We start from the raw sequence: 16,658 nt of genomic DNA, 5'->3' as shown, positions 1-16,658 counted from the left end.
TCTTAGATGGGGAGATGTGTTCTGCCTGCCAAGGGAGCTCCAGCACGTCTGGCACCACTGTAAATCATGGAACCACAGAATGGTTTGGGTTGGAGGGACCTTAAAGCCCATCCCATCCCACCCCTGCCATGGGCAGGGACACCTTCCACTGTCCCAGGCTGCTCCAAGCCCCAATGTCCAGCCTGGCCTTGGACACTTCCAGGGATCCAGGGGCAGCCGCAGCTGCTCTGGGCACCCTGTGCCAGGGCCTGCCCACCCTCACAGGGAACAATTCTCAATTCCCAATATACCATCCCTCCCTGTCCTCTGGCACTGGGAAGCCATTCCCTGTGTCCTGTCCCTCCAGGCCCTTGTCCCCAGTCTCCCTCCAGCTCTCCTGGAGCACCTCCTGGTGCTGGAAGGGGCTCTAAGCTCTTCCCAGAACCTTCTCTTCTCCAGGCTGAAATCCATTCAGCTATTCTGAACCAACCCAAGCACGATTGTTATGCTTCAAAAATCTTATTTGGGCATCTTTCCATGTCTTTTCTGGGCTCAGATACCGTCCCCTGGAGCCATGAGAACTGCCCACAGGTACAGTGCTCTCAGGGCCTTGGCCCATCCTCGGTGCTGTAGCTCAGGGTGGGGTCAGAGGCTGTTCTCCAGCCTCAGTGCGTGGCCAGGCCGGTGCTTCCCAGCCCCTGCTTTCCTTCTGAAGGACTTCTGCAGAGCAGGTGCCCTGTGCCAAGCTGGATCCTGAGAGTGGGGGCTTTTTTTTGGTTGCATTTTGCAAGGCACTGAGGAGTTCCCAGTTCAGCCCCAGTTTGGGTGTTTGTAGTGTCGGGGCACCTGGATGCCAGAGGATTCTGCCCGGCTTTGTGGGGGCACCAATGCTGCTGCTGTGAGCTCGTACAGAAGGCAGACTGGGGAAGTGTTTGCTCAGCAGAGCAGAGCCAAAGGCGGGTAGGAAAGGTTGTTCCAGGCTGAACCTCTTGCCATCCATCTCTGCCAAGGCTGCTGTGGACCGGCTCAAGGGGGATGTCTGGCCATGGTCCTTCCCTGGATGCTATTCCTGGCTCCTGTTCAATCTCCTTTGACACCTTTTTAGTCCTTTTGTGTATCTGTGAGATGCTTCAGAGGATGGAAAATTCCAAGTTCCAGTTTCCCTGCAGCAGCTGGAGCCCAGCAAAGCCACACGTGTGCTTTAGGACTCGGGGACTGAGAGCTTCAAACCCTCAGGTTGAGGGGTGGGTGCTGTCCGGGGACTTTGGGGTTTGTGCAGGCTGAGGGAGGGGTCAGGGTGTGTTGGCTGTGCAGTGGTGACGCTGCATTAATGGGGATAAGCCATCCATTATAAATACATCCTGAGCAGCAAACAGGCAGGGAGAGCAGCCTGGGCAGGGCTGATGGCTGCTCAGAGGCAGCCAGGAACGTCTAAAGGCTGTGAAGCAGGAGGGAATGGGAGTAAATCCCTTCCCCAGCACGGGGTGTGGGCACTTCTCACCTTGTGCAGCAGCACTGGGGCTGAGGGGTCCCAGCTCCTGGGGGATGTGGGGAGCTGATGTGGGGCTCGGCGAGGTGGGCAGGGGGCAGCTCCACTCCTGCTCCTCCAGGCTGGGTGGCATGGCCTGTCCCCTCCCTGTCTCCTCCACGGAGGGTGGGGAGGGCTGGTGGCTCCTCTCCTCTGTGCCCTTGAGGTTTGTCCTACACAAGGAGCTGCTCTGGGGAAGGGGTTGCTCCCCCCAGCAGGAGCCTGCCAGGGCCCTGGACCCGGCCAGCACAGCCCCTGGGGAGATTTGCTTCTTTGGTTGCATTTTGCAAGGCACTGAGGAGTTCCCAGTCCAGCCCCAGTTTGGGTGTTTGTAGTGTCGGGGCACCTGGATGCCAGAGGATTCTGCCCGGCTTTGTGGGGGCACCAATGCTGCTGCTGTGAGCTCGTACAGAAGGGAGACTGGGGAAGTGTTTGCTCAGCAGCTGGAGCCAAAGGCGGGTAGGAAAGGTTGTTCCAGGCTGAGCCTCCTGCCATCCATCTGTGCCAAGGCTGCTGTGGGGCAGCCCCGGGGCGATGTCTGGCCATGGTCCTTCCCTGTCTCAGCTCCCGGGGAGCTTTGCTTCAGGGAGAGTCCCGGGGGTTGTGGGGACCCCAGGCACTGGAGCACTGTCCAAGATAAGCTGGAAAACACAAGGAGAGATAGCAGCAAGCCTGGCTGCTGTGGGAGGCCCTGCAGGCTTCCCGGAGCAGTGGGACACCCCTGTCCCACGGGACCTGGGGCATGGCACAGCATGTCCTGCCTCTGGGGTGGGGGCAGGTGACAGGACCCCGGTGTGGGCAGCTCTGGGGGCACCTGTGTGGGGCTGGGGGGTTCCCTGCAGCGCAGTTTCAGCCCTGGGGCAGGACTGAGGTCCCTTCTCCTCTGCACCCAAGTCCCCTCTGTGTCCCGGGGTGTCCCCTACAAGGAAGGTCAGAGCTGATAAAGGAATCTCGTGTGCTGCTCCCAGCCTGCTGCAGCTCTGAGCTCACTCGCTCTTTCTTCTCCCCTCTCTGATCCCTCTTGCATCCCTTCCCCTAAAAACATTTGTCTCTTATCTTTGATAATTGCCTGCGAGGCCTGAGCACCCCTGAGGCTTCTGAGCTGCCCTTGCCTTGGAAAAAGCTGAAAATCCTCTTTCTTCTCCTGCCCAGGCACCCACAGAGGGGCTGTGTCCTTCCCTGCAGCATCCCGGGATCCTGGATACCAGGGGGATGTTTCCATGCACGGCAGATGGTTCCTCCTCGTCTGCCCTACGGATTCTCCTTGGAGCTGTGGGTCTTCCCCAAGGACAGGCTGCTCCCTGGTGTTCCTGTCCTGCCCATGAGTCGGTGCCCCTGCCCCTGTTGCTTGGTGTGGTGTGGGATCCTGGCATGGGCAGGGGGGCTGTGTTGCACATGCTTGTGTTATTTAGTCTCATTTGGGGACACTCCGGGGTTTTTCAGGGTCCCGGTCCTGTTTCAGTCTGTCAGTGGTAGAAATGGGGCTCATGGCTGAGCAGCCACAGGGTCCCCTCTCTGTGACAAACATGGCTGGGAGAGGGTTAGGTGGGGAGGAACCAGAGGGAAGGCTACTCTGGTGTCTGTAGATGTTCAGAAAGTGTGAGCCAGGCATCCCAAAAATGGGGAATTGGGCTAAACCCCACAAATATTCAAATAGCAGCCTCCAGTGAGAGCTCTGAGGTGGGTGCTGAGGACAGACCTTGACAGGGACAAGTGGTCCAAGCGGGGTGTTTTGGGAAATGACTGGTGTGGGTGTGGATCAGCTGTGCCATGCCAGAGCCCCTGGCCTCCCAAATCCTCCCTTCTCGTGCTCAGACAGGGAGGGCAGCAGGGACACGTGTGGGGACGGTGTCTCCCCGTGACCGGCTGTGCCTGGGGTGCCCGAGGTGCCTCTGATGGCTGGAGGCTGCAGGGAATGATGAGCCCTCAGCAGGATTTAAACCCTCAAGGATTAATGGGGTGTTTCCCTGTCGGGGGCCTGAGATGGCAGCTGGGTATAGGATGAGGCTGGTGCCAAATGCCAACACCCCTGCCAGGGCGAGGGGCAGGGAGGCTGCCTTGCTCTGACCGAGCCCCCCGTGCCTCAGTTTCCCCTGTGGGGATGGGGTGAGCTCAGGGAGGGGACACAGGGAGGATGTTCCTGTCCCCCAGCACGAGGCAGTCCCCTTCCCGAGCAGGGAGAGCCATCGTGCCCCGTGGGCCCAGAGCCAGCCCCGAGCGGGGCTGGTGCAGCCGGGGCCCAGTGCCCTGTCCCCGCTGTTGTGCCAGCCCTTCCTCCCCCCGGGCTGCAGTGCCCCCAGCACTCCCCTCCTGCCCTGTGGCCATGCCAGGGTCCAGGGAGGGATGTGCCCAGGGCTAGTTTGGGGGGTGTTTTCCAATTGATTTTCCAGCCTTTCCAGCACAGCAGGGATCGGCTTTGCCGGCCCTCCCCTCCCTCCACCCCAGCTTTATTTCTACCCGCTTAATGAGGAACATGTTGGTGCTTGAAGTCAGAGGCTCTATCAGCAGCTCTCTTCCTTCCTCCAGGTTCCCAAATGCCTCCAAAAGGATGGCTGGCAGCTTTGCCAGGGTGATGGTGCAGGGACGAGAGCCCTCTGCCCCCACAGTATCCCCTGCTGGGATCTGAGGACTTCCTGGGACACTGAACTAAAACCAAAGCCCAGTTCAGCCCTGACCTCTTCCAGGACTGAGCTGTGTCCTGCTGTGGGCCTGAGTCACCAAATCGTGCTCAGGGTGGCAGTGGGGGATGCAGGCAATGCCCTCCTGTGCCATGTGGGACCACAGGGATGTGAGGAAACAGTGCCACGGGGTCAGCAGGAGCAAGGGAGGACTCTCCAACAGCACTGCCTGTGCAGGAGCTCGGCTCAGTGCTTGCTTGGAGGGCACTTTTGGGGGCGGGGGGGCACCTGTGGGGTCCCCAAGCTGCTCCTTCCTCTGGGAGGTGTCTTGGTGTGGTTTCTTGGTGGGTGAGGAGGTGCAGGATCAGGCCCAGGCCCATCTCCATGGGATGACTCAGGAATTAGCTGGGTCCTCGCTGAGCCTGTTGTCACCATGGCAGTTCGGGGGGGCTCTTCTGGGGGGTGGCACCATGGCTGATGTCCTTCTGTTGGCCCCATCCCTGCACTGGAACATGGGTGAAGGTCTCTTGGGCCCTGCCTCCCCCTCCAAAGTGCTGCCTGAGTTGGCCTGTGCCAGCCCAAGGGGTTCATGTGCCTCTCCTTAGAGAGAAAATGTGGGAGCTCATCCATGGAGTGCCAAGAGGATAGGGCCAGGGACAGCCCTAGGGGCCACGGGCACAGACTGACACATAGGAGGGGCCCTCCGAGCTCAGGACACACTTCTGCACTGGGAGGGTGGCCGAGCACTGGTGCAGGTGCCCGGGGAGGTGGTGGAGTCTCCATCCCTGGAGAGACTCAAAAGCCACCTGGACACATCCTGGGCAGCCGGCTCTGGGTGGCCCTGACGGAGCAGGGGGCTGGGCAAGGTGACCTCCAGAGGTGCCTGCAGCCTCCCCCAGCCTGTGTTCCACTTCTCGAGCACAATGCAGTGGCCTCTGGCAGTGTGCAGGGGTTCAGCAGGGCACAGTGCGGTGCTCCATGGGCACAGTGAATGTGCTGATGCTACAAGGCCCAAGTGCCAGCAGGACCCCCTTTGAAAGCTGTAGCTTGTGCACCCTGGGGGTCTCACCAGTCATGAAGCCACTGAGGTTGGAAAGGGATTCTGTGTGTCCAGTCCAAACCTTAACCCTGCACTGTCAAGGCCACCACTCAACCATGTCCCCAAGTGCCACATCTGGATGTCTTTTAAATTCCCCCAGGGATGGTGACTCCGCCACTGCACTGGGCAGCCTGTGCCAGTGCCAGACCACCCTTTCCATGAAGATTTTGGAGCCGAGTTTCCACAGGCCCCTCTGCAGTTAGTGGGTAGTGGATGCTCCGGGTCCCTTCCAGCCTGGCACCCCAGAGCCTGAGCCCCTTTCTCTGGGTCCATCATTGCTTCCTGCCAGGGATGGAGGGAAGACCCTTCCTGCCCTCGTTTTCCCTAGGCTGCATGATGGAGCCACCCAGGGGCTCTGTACAGCTGGGGGTGACACCAGCCCTGACCGATGCTGAGCAGCCAAGAACTGGTAGCCCCCAGCCCCAAGCCCCAGTGGCTGCACCCTCCTGGAGAGGGGGACGGGGAGATATTCAGGGCTGGAAGTGCCCTCGGGGATGCTGAGGCTGCCCAGGCACGGTGAGTGCTCCCATGGGGGCTGCAGGATCTGGGGTAGCTGCAGGCCCCACTGGCCCCTGGCCGGCCTGAACTGTGGGGATTGCACTGCTGAGGTGTTGGATGAGGGTGCAGACCAGGCAAGGATTTTGGAGGAGTACGAGTTCACTGGGAAGTGTGGGATTACTGGTTCTCCCGGCTGCAGGCTTCTGTGTTTGAGACTGGGACCCCCGGGGCTGTCCCAGTTCAGCGGCTCAGGAGTCCCTGTGAGTCCCTGTGAAGGTGCCCAGCCCCGGGGAGGGCTCAGGGAGGGCTGTGGGGGCTGTGACCCCATCCCTGCCCACCTGGTTCCCCCAGAGCTGATGTTCTCAGCTCGGGGAACAGTCCATGAGCATCCCAACCCATGGGTACCACTTGGGGAGCTCATACTGGTGAGCAACTGGGCAGGCGGGGTTTCTCCCTCTGCATCCAGCATGGTCACCCACACAGTGGGTGCCTGTATCCCGACAGCCAGAGCCTGACGGGAGTCTCCCAGCACGTCCCCAGACTTGTGCTTTGTCCCCTTGGGTTCCCGATGGCTCGGCATGCCCGGGACTCCATCAGCGTGTGCCAGACCTGGTGGGTCCTGCCTGGGCACTGCTGCTCCCGCAGGCTGCCCGCACCTGGCCAGAATACCCCAGCCCCTGCCTGTGCTCTGGGTGTCCCCACCGCCTGCAGGACCTGTCCCTCTGCCCGCCGGGGTCAGCGCTGGGCTCCGGGGGACCCCCCCGTTGCGTTGTGGGGTGCGAGCACCCCCGCAGTGTCCTCCCCGTGCTTGCTCCGTGGGGCTGTCCCTCCCGGGGCACGAGGAGGGGACGTGTGCCCCGGGGACAGGGATGTGCCGGCTGGCACGCTGGCACTTCACCCCGGACAGGGCCCATGAAAGAGCCTCTGTTCAGCCGCCGCTGCCTGGGGCGAGCGGGTGCCGGGCTCTGGTGGCAGCGCGGTGCTGGTTGCACCCACGGGGGGCCGGGCCGTGCAGGGCAGTGCCAGCTCAGCTCGGCATAAAGACGCGCAGCCGAGCTCTCCCTCCCGGCCGGGCGGGCGCGGGGAAGGATCCCGGCAGCAGCGCCCGGCCGGGATGAGTCAGGTGTTTGCGGGCACGGGAGGCGGTGGGGCTGGCACCGGCACCCCCGGGGGACGCCCCCGGCACGCCTGGGGGGCAGCCCGGCAGCCCCGCTCCCTGCTTCTGCGGCTGCAGTGCACATCCATCCATCCATCCATCCATCCATCCGCCCGTCCGTCACCGCGCGGGGCGTGGGAAGGGGCGGCTCTGCAGAAAGCGCTGCCTCGGCCGCAGCGCCAGCCCGGCGGGATGAGCCGCGCCGGAGCCAGGCGGAGCTGGCACCCAGGTAGGGCGATGCTCGGCCCTGCTGCCGCCGCCGCTGCCGCTGCTGGCCCGGGCTGTAGCCAGCAGCGGGTGCCTGGGGACGGCCGGGTGGGATGCGGCTCCGGGAGCCTGGCGGCGATGGGGGCGGTGGGACTTGATCTTAGAGGTCTTTTCCAAACTTGGCGGTTCTATGATTCTATGACGGGGCGCTTTTACAGTTCGGGACACTGCAGAGCTCTGCCCCTGCCAGTCCCCGTGGGGAGATCAGGGTTCAGTCCCCAGGAGCAGGGGATGCCCTGTGTTTCTGATCCCCCCCTCACCATAAACAGCTCATATGATTCTCTGGCCCTGCTGCAGAGCAGCACAGGAGAGCTCTTGGGCTGCACTGCGGAGCAGTTTGGGGATTTGTGTGGGGATTTCCTGTGCCAGGGGGTGAGGGCCCAGGGGTGGCACTGGGGCTCAGGAGTGGCACTGGGGCTCAGGGTGCTGTGTGCTGCCGGGGCTCTGGGGCTGCTTTCCTTGTTTGCTGTTTCTGTGTCCCTGGGTACCCAGGACTCCCCGCCGGGCTCCCCTCAGGTTTCCAGGATGGCTGCAAGGTGCTGCCTGTGCTCCTGTCCCCCGCCAGCTCAGCCCCTGCCCCCTCGGGGTGCCACAGCCCTGCTGAGCATCTCCGTTCTGCTTGGAGGCTGGCAGGTACCTGGCCCCTGCCCCGTGCCACGCAGCCGCTGCCACCCCCGCAGGCTGCTCCCCGTGCCCGTCTGTCTCCGAGGCAGCATCTGTCCCCCAGTGTGATCCCACCGTGTCATGGGGGCTTCGATGCCACCCTCAGCCCCACGGGCCCTTGGCAGGGTGAGGGTTGTCACTGGGTTGTCACCCATCTCTATGGAGCCCAGTTTGGGCACTCAGCAGGGTCTGCTGCCTGTCTGTGACCGAGATGCTCCAGAGGTGAAGCCTCATGGGTGGGCAAGAGCCTCTGCAGGGAGTGAGGGGGGTACGGGGGAGCCCAGGCGAAAAGGAGGATGCTCAGCCTTGGAAACTCCCGGCAGCTGGGAGTGACTGGGCAGGGGAGGGGGAGAGCAGCCTGCAGGGAAGGGAAGGGAAGGCTCTGGGAGAGCAGCACTGCAGAGGCTGGAGCTGGGATGTGCTGGGAAGGTGCTGGGGCAAAGCAGCTGGGAAATCCACACTCCGGCTTGAAGGGGAAGAGGAAAACACCGAGGGGAGGAGGAGCAGGCAGGCAGATGATGGGAGGAGATTCCAGGCATGACAAGCAGGTCTGCCTCTGATCCTGCTAAGGCTTCCTTTGCAGTCACCATTCCCACGTGCCTGCTCTGTAGCCTGGAGCTCCCTCTGGCTCCAGCCCTCTCCCCTGAGGAGAACATCCCCCAGCCCTCGCTGGAAACTGGGCACGGGGCACCAGGGCCTGTGGGTGCCAGGAGGAGCCCTTTGGCTGCTGCTCTGCACAGGGCAGGGTCTCGGGGTCTGTGTCCTGCCTCCAACAGCCTCAGCACGGGAGCTGCTCCAGTGGGACAGGCACGAGCAAGGCTGGGTGCTGGGAAGGGCTGGGACAGCGTGGGAAGGCTGGTGCCCAGTGGGATGGGTCCTGCTCCTGCTGTGGGAAGTGTTTAGAAAGAAATTAAGTGATGTGGTGTCCATCAGGTTCTCTGCAGTTGGGGTGTAAACCTCTTCTACGGGTCTGTGACAGCAGGTGCTTCAGTGAAGTTGTCCCTTGGGCAGCACGCTGGGACCTGTGTCCTTTCTGCAGCCATGGCCCCCACTCCAGGGGCTCTGTGGGGCAGCAGGAGCTGTTTGCACATGGAAGGTGCTGTGGGATGGGCAGGGCTCCATGGCCGCTGCTCCCTGTCCGTGCTGCGCTGCCCCTTCCCAGCAGGGACAGCTCCTGCCCACGGCACAGAGCTGCTCCAGGGCAGCATCTCCTTCTGCAGCCATGGGAAAGGCCATGGGCAAGACAGAGGGACAAAGGGCTGGGACGAGCAGTGTGAGTGCTGCTCGGGTCCCTACAGAGCCTGCAGGTGCCCCCAGGGTGCTGAGCACCCGCAGCCTGGCACCGAGGGTGCTGGTGGTCCTCCCACATGTCAGCCTTGGTGTCCTCCCACAGCCCCAGGCGACCAGGCTGCCATGGAGGGTGGCAGCGTCCCACTGCTGGTGCCACCGTCCCCACGGGCTTGGTGCTGCCAGGCTGGGGCTGACCCTCGGCTGCAGCAGCACTGGGGTGAGCAGCAGTGCTAGAGGAGCCCCGGCCTCCCCACTCAGCCCCAGGGCGAGCTGGGAACAGCTCCTGAATGTGGCCCTTGTGGCTGTGCCAGCGTGGTCCCTGCATCGGGGCCGTGCAGCTGCAGGGCTCAGCTGAGCGGGGCTGTGCCCAGGGCCGTGCCCCTGCCAGCCCTGGCTCCCTCAGTCAGCTCCTGGCCCCAGCAATGACCCCGTCCAGGGACCGGAGCCTCCCCAGCACGGCTGCAAGGCCAGAGCCTGAGGGATTCCCTGCCCTGGGAGCAGGGAGATGGTCCCTGGGCGTTTGCCAGGCTCCCTCCCAGAGCTCTGCCCCCTGGCACTGCTGTGCCATGCTCTCACTGGCTTCAGCTGGAAGCCAGTCCCTGGATCAGGCTCCACCATCAGAAGGTTGGAACTGGAGCTCAAGATGCAAAAGTGAGGTGGGATGAATTCCCAGCTTGCTACCCTTAAAAACCCCCTCATTTCCTCGGGGATCACGGCGGGGGAAAAGGAGTTTGGAAGAAAGTTTAGAAATGTCAAGAGAAAAGCTCAGCATGTTTTTGGCCCAAAGTTGTCATTTTAGAGATTTCACGTTGATTAAAAATTCACACACTGAGATCCGAGCGGAAGCGCTTGGGAATGATCCGCACAGGGATTGGGGCTGGGAGCGAGCAACTGCTTGAATTTGCAGTGGAAAAACAGCAGCCCTGTTTCCTCTGTGGAAAAAACAAACCACTGGTGACCTCTGAAGGCTCCTGGTGGCCTTGGCCGAGCAGTGGGGGCTGTCAGGAGGAGCCGATGCTGCTCAGGGCTGGTTGTCCAGCCTGTCATGGCCAGGAGGACGTGGCCCTGGGACAAGGGGGTGAAATCCTGGGCCTTTGGGTGTGAGCTGAGGCTTCTGTGGTGACCACACAGCCAGCACAGGCACGGGAGGGGAATGTTCCCGGGGTCTCCTGGCTGCGAATCCGGCGGAAGGCGTAGGCTTGACTCCCTGTCTTCTCCGTCACCTCCTCTCCGTTCCCTCCACCCCCAGAGCCAGTTTTAGTCATTTTCCTGGGAAGGTTTCACATCTTCCCACTGCTGAGGACACCTGAAGGGCAGCAGTGGGACAGGAGCTGTGGTGTGGGATGGGTTTGCTTTGTAACAGTGAGGGCGGGGGTGCCACAGCTGAGCCTGAGCGTGGATCCTCCAGGGATGGGGCATCCAGAGGGTCCTGGGCAGGCTGGGGGAGTGGGCTCATGTGAACCTCATGAAGTTCAGCCAGGCCAAGTGCAGGGTCCTGCACCTGGGTCAGGGCAGCCCCACACCAGCACAGGCTGGGGCTGCTGGGTGGAGAGCAGCCCTCGAGAAGGACTTGGGGGTGCTGGTGGTGACAAATTGGATGTGACCCAGCCATGGGCACTGGCAGCCCAGAAACCAACCCTGTGCTGGGCTGACCCCACAGCGTGGGCAGGGGTGAGGGGGGATTCTGCCCCTCTGCCCCACTCAGGTGAGACCCCACCTGCAGAGCTGCCTCCAGCCCTGGGGAACAACATCAGAAGGACCTGGAGCTGCTGCAGTGAGTCCAGAGGAGGCCATGGAGATGCTCCAGGGCTGGAGCCCCTCTGCTCTGGAGCCAGGCTGGGAGAGCTGGGGGTGCTCACCTGGAGGAGAGGAGGCTGCAGGGAGAGCTCAGAGCCCCTTGCAGGGCCTAAAGGGGCTCCAGGAGAGCTGGAGAGGGACTGGGGACAAGGCCTGGAGGGACAGGACACAGGGAATGGCTTCCCACTGCCAGAGGGCAGGGTTGGATGGGATACTGGGGAGAAGCTTTTCCTTGTGAGGATGGTGAGGCCCTGGCACAGGGTGCCCAGAGCAGCTGTGGCTGCCCCTGGATCCCTGGCAGTGTCCAAGGCCAGGTTGGACAGGGCTTGGAGCAGCCTGGGATAGTGGAAGGTGTCCCTGCCCATGGCAGGGTCTGGAATTGGAACAGGATCTGCAGGCATTGCTCAGGGCTGCTGGTGTGGCTGCTCTGTGAGCAGGGTGGGTGATGTGACCACAGGGTCATAGATGCTCCAACTGAGCCCCCTTGTGCAGCCACAGCCCTCGGACTCGGGTGGGGATGATCCCAGCAGGTCCTGCACAGCTGGACATGGCCTGGTGGGGAGCTGGCAGGGCCTGAGCAGCCTGAGTGGAGAGTGGGTGATGGTCCAAAGGGTGCTCCGTGACCTGTGGAGCGTGGACCCTCCTGGGACATCTTGCCAGCCTGTGCTGTGTTGGCATAAAAGGTTTCCAAACCGTAATGGTTCCAAAACCACATTGCTGAGCATCCCAGCCTGGAAAGTGCCTTCCCCTCGCTGTTCCTGGCCTGGGTTTGTTTTGCAGGCAGCTGGGGCTGGAGGCAGGAATCCACAGGGTCCCACGCTGGCCGTGGGAACCCAGCGTGCTGCTGCTGCTGGGGTGGCCAGAGGGGAGCAGACCAGCCAGCCCGGATGCGAGCTGTGGAGCTGTCCGTGTTTGCCATTTCCTGTGTCAGTGCAGCCTTCCCCTGACTCACCGCCTGGCTTTTCCTCCCACTCCTAGAGAACACAAGAGCAGATCCCGGCGGGTGCAGGGTGTGGGAGCAGGGGGTCAGAGCAGCCTCACTGCCTGCTGTGAGTGCAGGGATGGGGCTTGAGCCCGTGCATGCCTCTGGTGGGTCCCTGTCCCTGGTGGCTCCCTGTCACCGGTGTCCCTCCCTACTGCTGGCTCTCCTCCTCCAGCTCAGAGTATGAAATCCTGGTGTTCTGTGCTGCTGCCACCAGCCCTTTGCAAAGCCACCTCCTGGCACGGACAGGGAGCTGGGGCTGGCAGTGGATCTGTGCACGGACAGGGAGCTGGGGCTGGCAGTGGATCTGTGCACGGACAGGGAGCCGGGGGCTGGCAGTGGATCTGTGAGCAGACAGGGAGCCGGGGGCTGGCAGTGGATCCCTGTGAGGCAGAGACGGGCACATCCCAAGCCTGTCGCAGCCTCCCCGAGCAGCCAGGGCATCCCAGCGGCGGCTGCCCGGGCAGCATCCCGCAGCCGCGGCTGACAGCTGCCGTCTCTCCCCCGGTGGCGGTGAGCAGTGCGGTGACCGGCGGTCATGACAACGGAGACGGGCCCCGGCTCGGAGGTGAGGAACGCGCAGGAAGAGGCTCCGCAGCAGCAGCTGGAGGCGGCCGCCCAGGGCCCCACGGGCGCGCCCAGCCCCGCCGGCCGCGACACCGACCCCAATGAGAAGCCCGGGGCACAGCCCGACCCCCGCCACATGGAGCCGGTGAGCGGGCACGGCCGGGGCCGGGGCACGGGCAGGAGCCGCGCTGGAGGGGACGCGCCACCGCTCGCTGCTGCCCGCTGAGGGGGGCACGTCCCCGGTGCCCGAGAGGGACATCCCCGGGAGGAGCCCCTCAGCCGGGGCTGTGCCCGCTGCCCCAGCTGCCCGCAGAGCTGCTGGCGGGCAGGACAGGCAGCAGGAGCCGGGGCAGCCCCGAGTGCCAGCGGGGTGGGGATGGCACTGCTGGCCGGGGCACGGGGACGGGGTGGCGGTGGTCCCGTGTCCCCAGCTGAGCTGGCCCGGGCGGGGCTGGGAGCCCGGCTGCGCCCGGTGTGGGCTGGGGAGCTGCTGGGGAGCTGAGCTGCTGCACTGGTGGTTGGGCAGGGAGGATTTGGGTGCTGAACTGACCCCGGGTGTCCATTTTCCAGGGAGCTGGGCTGTGCTGGCAGTGTGGGTTGGTGGGACTGGCCTGCGCTGGGGACTGCCCCTCAGCAGCTGCCCCGCTGTGCTGAGCAGAGCCTGCCCCTGTGCCCTGTGTCCCCGTGGCAGCGGTGCCAGGTAACCCTCTGTGCATCCCCGCTCCAGGGCACAGACATGGAGGACAAGGACTACAGCGAGACCGATGGACTCTCTGACAAAACAACTCCCAGCAAGACCCAGAAGTCACCCCAGAAAACCACCAAGAAAGTGAAGAGTGCCCTGTGCAGGGTGACCCTGCTCGATGCCTCCGAGTATGAGTGCGAGGTGGAGGTGAGTCCCAGATTTGGGGGCCTGTGCTGGCACCAAGGAGGAGACACTCTTGGGACCCTGCCCAGTCCAGAGAGTCCTCAAGGACAGGACTCTTCCTAGGACAGCTTCGTAGCACCTCTCTCCTAGGGAAAAAAACACCCCCAGAAACAGCCATTTAAGCTGAAAATTCAAAATGAATTAAAAATCTGTAAAGAAAGACCCTTGCAGGGAATTTCAGCCTAGTGAAACCAAATTTGGCAGGAGAAAACAGTGTCTAAGTCAGAAGCTTAATGGCTGGGGATAGAGCTCTGCCCAGCAGTTCAGGCACCTGGCAGTGGCTGCAGGGAGGGACACAGGGGACACACAGCTGGCAGTGGCCACCTGAACACTGGGAGATGCTGCAGGGCTGCTTCAGCCACCATCAGCACGGGCACCTCTCCCTTCCAGGACAGCTGGGGGACACCCAGGATTCACTCAGGAGCTGGGGCTGGTGTTGGCCCTGCCACGGGGACAAGGCAGCAGGGAGCTGAAGGACATGCCAGGAGCCCCTGTTCCCATCTCCAGCACTTGCTGCTGTCTCCTGTCCCCAGGCTGGGAAGGCAGCACTGCTCCAACCTGCACCATGAGGCAGGAGGGAGGGAGGGACATTTTTAAGGACTGACAGTTTTGCTTAAAAATGAAAAGCTGAGGTTGTTCAGGAGCCTGAACGTCAGGGATCTGAGAGCCTTTGCCACAGAGGCCTTTGCCCTGGCTGTGGCCAGGGGCACAGGGGTGTCTGCTGGCAGCACAGAGCAGATCTGTGTGTGGGTCCTGCCTGCCCCAGGGCTCAGCTGCCTGGATTGATGAACAGAGGGGATGGGAGCAAGGAGCAACCCGAGGCTGGCTGGGGGGTCTGGCCCCTGCCCATGGCAGGGGAGCAGGGCCTTTGGTCCCTGTGCTGTCACTTTAGCAGTAAAATTGGTCACAAAGCTGTGGAAAGATGGGTTGGCACCAGGAGGAAAGTCTTCCTGAAGAAGGAAAGGAGCGGAGTGTCCCAGGGGCTCACGAGCCCTGGCAGAGTCATCTTTCCCTGGCTTTCCCCGCAGCACTGGCCAACCAAACTGGGATGGCAGGAGAATCTCAGGCCACAGGTGCTGGCAGAGCAGAGCAGAGCAGAGCAGAGCAATGCCCCTCACCACATCACCCAAGGACGTGCTCAGCTGCTCTTTAAAAGCCACCTGGGACACAGAGGAGAAGGTTTGGGGTAGGAATGCTGGTGCTGCATTTCTTCTTTCTTTCTGGCAGACCCTGTTGGAATAGTTGTGCCTTGGCCATGTGCTTTAATTAAACTTTAATTCAGTAAAATCCAACAGGAGAGTCAAACTGTTCAGTGTGACACCCCAGCACATGGTGTGGGTGAGCCCCTGCCTTCAAATCCAGGTCAGAAGGAGGGAGGACACCCAGGAAGGGTGATGGCAGCTGCTGGAAAAACTTTGGAGGGCAGCAGGAGCCCAGGCTGGGCTGCTTGGTGCCCTGGGCTGCCATCCTGGGGGCACCTGGTGGCAGTGCTTCAGTAAGTAGATGCCTTGGAGAGGGGAGATGGGAGCTGCCAGGCTGGAAATAGGGGAGATACACACTTGGGAAGGGTTGTTCTTCCGTGGCCATGAGCAAGCCTGTGCCTTGGTGCCACCAGTAACGAAGGGGAGTTCAGGGGAATCCACTTCCTATGCCTGGAGTTCAAGGCCAGGTTGGACAGGGCTTGGAGCAGCCTGGGACAGTGGAAGGTGTCCCTGCCCACGGCAGGGAGGTGGAACTGGACCATCCTTAAGGTCCCTGCCAGCCCAAACCATTCTGGGATTCGTTGATACCATGGGTGCTCTCCATCACTGCACATGGCCCTGCCTCTTGGTGGCTCATTTGTCATGCTGTGCTTGGGGACCCAGCCACCACTGCCACCAGGAGCCCATCCCTGCAGCTCTGGGACCACCTGGGTGTCCCCACAGTGGTGCCCCATCTCTGCAGCCCCGGGACACCCTTTGGCACCACTGTGGGGACACCCAGGTGGTCCCAGGGCTGCAGGGATGGAACGTGGTGAAGCCCATGCTGGGTGAGAGCACCTTTTGGTGGTCACCTGGAGGGTGTCCAGGAGCCCAAGGCACCAGCTGACCATCATCTGTCCATGTCTCCGACAGAAACACGCCCGGGGCCAGGTGCTCTTTGACATGGTGTGCGAGCACCTCAACCTCCTGGAGAAGGACTACTTCGGCCTCACCTTCTGTGATTCGGACAGCCAGAAGGTGAGCACGGGGGGTCCCTCTGCAGCCACCCCCTCCAAGGTGGGGGCTCCCCTAACCTGCTGTCTCCTCGTTCCAGAACTGGCTGGACCCCTCCAAGGAGATCAAGAAGCAGATCCGCAGTAAGTGCCCGGGGAGGGTCCATCCTCCCCAGCCCTGGGGTGTCCTGGATGGCTCAGTGTGGCTGTCCTGTGGCAGGTCACCTCCCCACCTGCCCTGGAGGGGACCTTTGGCAGCTGGCCTGGGACAGGGACACTGTTGCTCATTCAGCTGTTTGTTACCCACCTCTTCTCTTACTCGTGAGAGGCGGGGGGACAAAGGACCCTGTCTGTGCCACTGGAGAGCTGGCTGGGACTTGGTGCCGCTCTGGGCACCACCTGCCCCGTGCAGGGGGTACAGGGAGGGTGGGGGAGAGTGAGGGGCCATTGCTGGGACAGATCCTGGGGTGCCTTTGCCGTGGTGTTGCCTTGCTGGGGTGGCAGTAGAGCTGTAGCCCAGGGTGTCACCTTCTGGAACACAGGAGGCTTTAGCTGGGACACGGAGCTCGTGGCTCCTGCAGCTGTGATGCTTTGCTGTCCCCAGCTCTTTGGGGAGGATTCACCAAGCCTTGCTGGAGTCCCAAGGGCTGTGCCCCCGCAGCCTCTGGAGCCCCCTGGCCCCTGCCCTGTGCAAGGCTTGGAGGGAGCAGCGAGATCCTCAGTGGGCACACGACTGCTCCTGTGCCCTGTGTGCAGCCCTGCGGGTGCTGTCCTCAGCTGCTCTCTCCCTTCCCCAGGTGGGCCCTGGAACTTCGCCTTCACCGTGAAGTTCTACCCTCCAGACCCTGCCCAGCTCACAGAGGACATCACCAGGTGAGGACCACGGGCTTCCTTCCCAGGGAGCCCCAGCCTGCTGCAGGGTGCACAAATCTCCTTCCTGGAGAGCCCCGGCCCGCTCCAGGGGGTCAAAGACCTTCCCAGGAAGCCCCAGCCTGTCCTGGGGGGCACCAGGTTCCTTCCTAGGGAGCCCCAGCCTGTTCCAGGGGGTCAAAGACCTTCCCAGGAAGCCCCAGCCTGTCCTGGGGGGCACCA

The 16,658-nt window shown here is 62.6% G+C and overlaps 1 protein-coding gene across 14 annotated transcripts in view; it reads left to right on the top strand.

Moving 5' to 3' along the window:
- EPB41L1 (erythrocyte membrane protein band 4.1 like 1) overlaps nt 1-16,658 on the top strand; it is a 68,033-nt gene that overhangs the window by 26,706 nt on the left and 24,669 nt on the right. For 13 of the 14 annotated variants that reach the window (XM_032126600.1, XM_032126593.1, XM_032126603.1 and 10 more), the window contains 5 exons: nt 12,399-12,589; nt 13,172-13,336; nt 15,487-15,591; nt 15,668-15,710; nt 16,364-16,439. In XM_032126600.1, the coding sequence (XP_031982491.1) occupies nt 12,416-12,589; nt 13,172-13,336; nt 15,487-15,591; nt 15,668-15,710; nt 16,364-16,439 (563 nt within the window). In that variant the 5' untranslated portion in view covers nt 12,399-12,415. Of the gene's footprint in view, nt 1-6,861; nt 7,108-12,398; nt 12,590-13,171; nt 13,337-15,486; nt 15,592-15,667; nt 15,711-16,363; nt 16,440-16,658 lie in introns of those variants that run through there. The other variant, XM_032126592.1, reaches the window with a different exon arrangement.

The sequence above is a fragment of the Corvus moneduloides genome, chromosome 17, assembly GCF_009650955.1.
Source record: "Corvus moneduloides isolate bCorMon1 chromosome 17, bCorMon1.pri, whole genome shotgun sequence".
NCBI classification, from domain to species: domain Eukaryota; kingdom Metazoa; phylum Chordata; class Aves; order Passeriformes; family Corvidae; genus Corvus; species Corvus moneduloides.
This window is presented reverse-complemented; position numbering and strand designations above follow the sequence as displayed.